This window comes from Laccaria bicolor, genomic scaffold, assembly GCF_000143565.1.
Source record: "Laccaria bicolor S238N-H82 LACBIscaffold_101 genomic scaffold, whole genome shotgun sequence".
Taxonomy (NCBI): Eukaryota; Fungi; Basidiomycota; class Agaricomycetes; order Agaricales; family Hydnangiaceae; genus Laccaria; species Laccaria bicolor.
This window is the reverse complement of record NW_001889972.1, coordinates 28,683-31,543: the sequence shown is the minus strand read 5'-3', so window position 1 is coordinate 31,543 and position 2,861 is coordinate 28,683. Positions and strand designations below refer to the sequence as shown.

Here is a 2,861-nt window from a genome sequence, read left to right as displayed (position 1 = left end):
TACACCTCCTCAGTCCATCCCTGCGACGCGTGCACGCACCCTCTACCTCGACCATCCATCCCTTACACGCGCTTTTGACCCACTTCTGCTCACGACAGGATCTACGACGAGGAAATACCGCGAGGAGCTGCCCAAGATCCTGATGAACGGTGTTGGCGTGGGGGAAATGGAGAGGCGGTGTCGCATGAAAAGGCCGAGGAGGAGGACCGGACGTGGACTCGCCCAACACCTCCACCACCTTCGGAACCGTCAAAGAAACGCAAGCGGTCTGTTCGTCCGCAGCCGGCTGTCCCCGTTCTCACCTTGGAAGTCCATCTGAAAGTCTTCATGGACAAACTGCCGCTGTGACAGTTAGCCGTCAGTTTGGCTTGTTAAGCAAGTTGCGCGGTACAACGGACGAACGCGACTGGATGCAGATATTCCGCGAAGACATTACTGAGCCTCAGTACGTTTTTTGTCCCCTCAAAAATCGTACCAAACTGATTCTGGGCCTCAAATTAGGTACAAGGCGGTACTACCAGACCAATGTGCCACCTCCCCAGCCACCGAACGATCCGTCTACCCTAACCGCTGACCGTCCTCCGCCCTATCTACTTCCAGACAGCATTCCCCGGCACTTTCCACGGCTTCAGGCCGCAGTAACGCAAAGAAGCCACACGCGGCTACACTTGGGAAGGAAAAGGCGGGTGGGAAGACGAGCTCGAGGGACGTGGGCGTGACTTTGGTGGAGGAACCGCCGGCCAAACCGTGTGCGAGGTCTTCTTCGCAGTCTAAAGTGCAATCCTAGCTGAATTCACAACCGGCAGTCAACGACAAGCGACTGGACGGTCTGCTTCGTCGTCATTTAGGGCTGGGGGCCTCTTTTCTCATCTCGAGGCTAGAGATACAGTCCTCTCCTAAGATGGACCGCAGTTACAACAACCGTGCTGTTCCATAACACCCCGTCGAACACCTCGGCTATGCGGGAAAGTCCATCTCCACCCGCATCAAGGTCCCAAAAAGCATAGCCTAGTTACAGCTCCTCCGATACTCCTCCCAGCCAACCTACAGGACATTTGTTCAACCTGGACAATTTACATGTCTAGTAGCAGCGATCCCGAATCCAGACCCCGGACGCTCTTAACACACACTTGAACAAAAGCAGCCAAATCCTCTCAGTACGCTCCCTCTTGACGTCTTAACGCATTTCCCGTTGCTTCAACACCTACCGATGGACGCGTTCACAACATACAGCACTTATTCTGCGGATGCTGAGGACAACACTATCTTTACGATACCCGTTGACGAAGAGTCAGGTGGAAGAGGGAATAATGCGTACTGCATCTTTTCATGAGCTCCGGAATACCCAACTGCACCTGTTAATCGACAAGTTGGGCTTTCAATCCTTATGGTAGGTAGTTTATCTTTCCTTTTCAACGTCGTCTTACGGTTTTTCTAGGATTCTTCTTGTATCATCATTATCATTATTGCCTCAGCTTCTTTATCGACAATCCTCTTCTTTTTCCGAATACTTCCCATTTTGTTCTGTTACACATTGCTTATGATAAGTAAAGGTTTCCTTATGCATACTTACCCCCTTTTTTGTATGTCTCTCTATTATAATGCAATCCTTCTACCCGTCTATCTATCACAGGGAAACATGGAAAAATACATTCTCATTCGAGGCTAGAGACTACTAGTCCTCCTAAGAGGAGCCGCCATCATTTAAATCCTAAGATCTCAGTATACTAATTTCATAGATATCCCATCGAAAAATTCGGCTAAATTTCAGCAATGGGGCAAAAACCATAGCCTAGTTACAGGTCCTCCAATACTTCTCCAACCTGAACAATCTACATATCCAGTAGCAGCATTCCCAAATCCAGACCCCGGACGCTCTTGACGCACACTTGAACAAAAGCAGCCAAAACCCATACACAAACGTCATCAAGTCTTCAAAGTGTCCAAGACTAACGGTGGGCAAAACTGGCGTTTGTCAATATGTGCTCCCGATACTGATTTGAAAGCACATACCTCGTGTATTCGCGGCCATCGCGCCCTCAGCGGTCTTCCTGTACCACGTTTGATAGCAGGCCGCATAGAGAAAGAAGATAAAAAGACAACGACCTCCGATGATCTATTTCGACCGCCAGATGATCAATGAAATATCGAGAAACCGAGGAAAAGACAACATACCATCGCTTGTTGACAATAAGCCCCTATGGCCAGCCGAAGTTCCATAGCTTTGTGGGCATCATATCGGCGCTTGACGTACCTGTACCCGATAGGAAAAACAAATTCAATGAGCATGAGCACCAGAAAAAAAGGGAAAAAGACATAATACATGCCGAGTTCCGAAAGTCTGATATCCAACACGAGTGCAGAACGTACTTGGCACTCCACGAAGGACCCACTCGCCAGATGCGAGAGGAGGACCAGCATAGTTTCTACTTCGGCTTTCAAGGCTCTGAAGATTGCCTTGCCACGCCGGCTGACTGTCTTTGGCGCGGTGGCGCGAACTGCGAGGATCTTCTCTCGTGCTGGAGGGAAGAGTATCTTCACGATTTTGGTGATTGGCAGGTCTTGCGCAACGTCCGAGTGATTTTATGTCAAACAATCAAAGAGCCCAGAAAGCGATGCCATTGGCTCGTTTTGACACAATCACAGCAGACAACGGCATCGCGTGAGTCCAAGATATCGAGTTGACCGACGACGAAATAGGCAAAAACGATTGTTTTTGGAGAGAATTGCCCGAGTCTTCCAAAGCTTCCTCATCGCCCATTTTGGACCTCCCAAAACCAATCATTCCTAGCCCAATATGAAGACGAACTAGACCGACCGGTCGCCAGTCGTTGACTCCTGTCGGTTGTGAATCCACCTAG

The 2,861-nt window shown here is 49.6% G+C and overlaps 2 protein-coding genes across 2 annotated transcripts; one reads left to right on the top strand and one right to left on the bottom strand.

Moving 5' to 3' along the window:
• Positions 1-1,247: 1,247 nt before the first annotated feature.
• On the top strand, positions 1,248-1,544 carry LACBIDRAFT_296104 (uncharacterized protein; the record flags this gene model as incomplete). Its single annotated transcript, XM_001890483.1, has 2 exons — positions 1,248-1,390; positions 1,439-1,544. 2 exons carry the CDS (start codon positions 1,248-1,250, stop codon positions 1,542-1,544), a joined length of 249 nt encoding a protein of 82 aa, XP_001890518.1.
• Positions 1,545-1,926: 382 nt separating this feature from the next.
• LACBIDRAFT_296103 (uncharacterized protein) lies at positions 1,927-2,421 on the bottom strand (the record flags this gene model as incomplete). The annotated part of the gene is made up of 5 exons (XM_001890480.1): positions 1,927-1,965; positions 2,014-2,051; positions 2,107-2,116; positions 2,176-2,254; positions 2,324-2,421. 5 exons carry the CDS (start codon positions 2,419-2,421, stop codon positions 1,927-1,929), a joined length of 264 nt encoding a protein of 87 aa, XP_001890515.1.
• Positions 2,422-2,861: the final 440 nt, after the last annotated feature.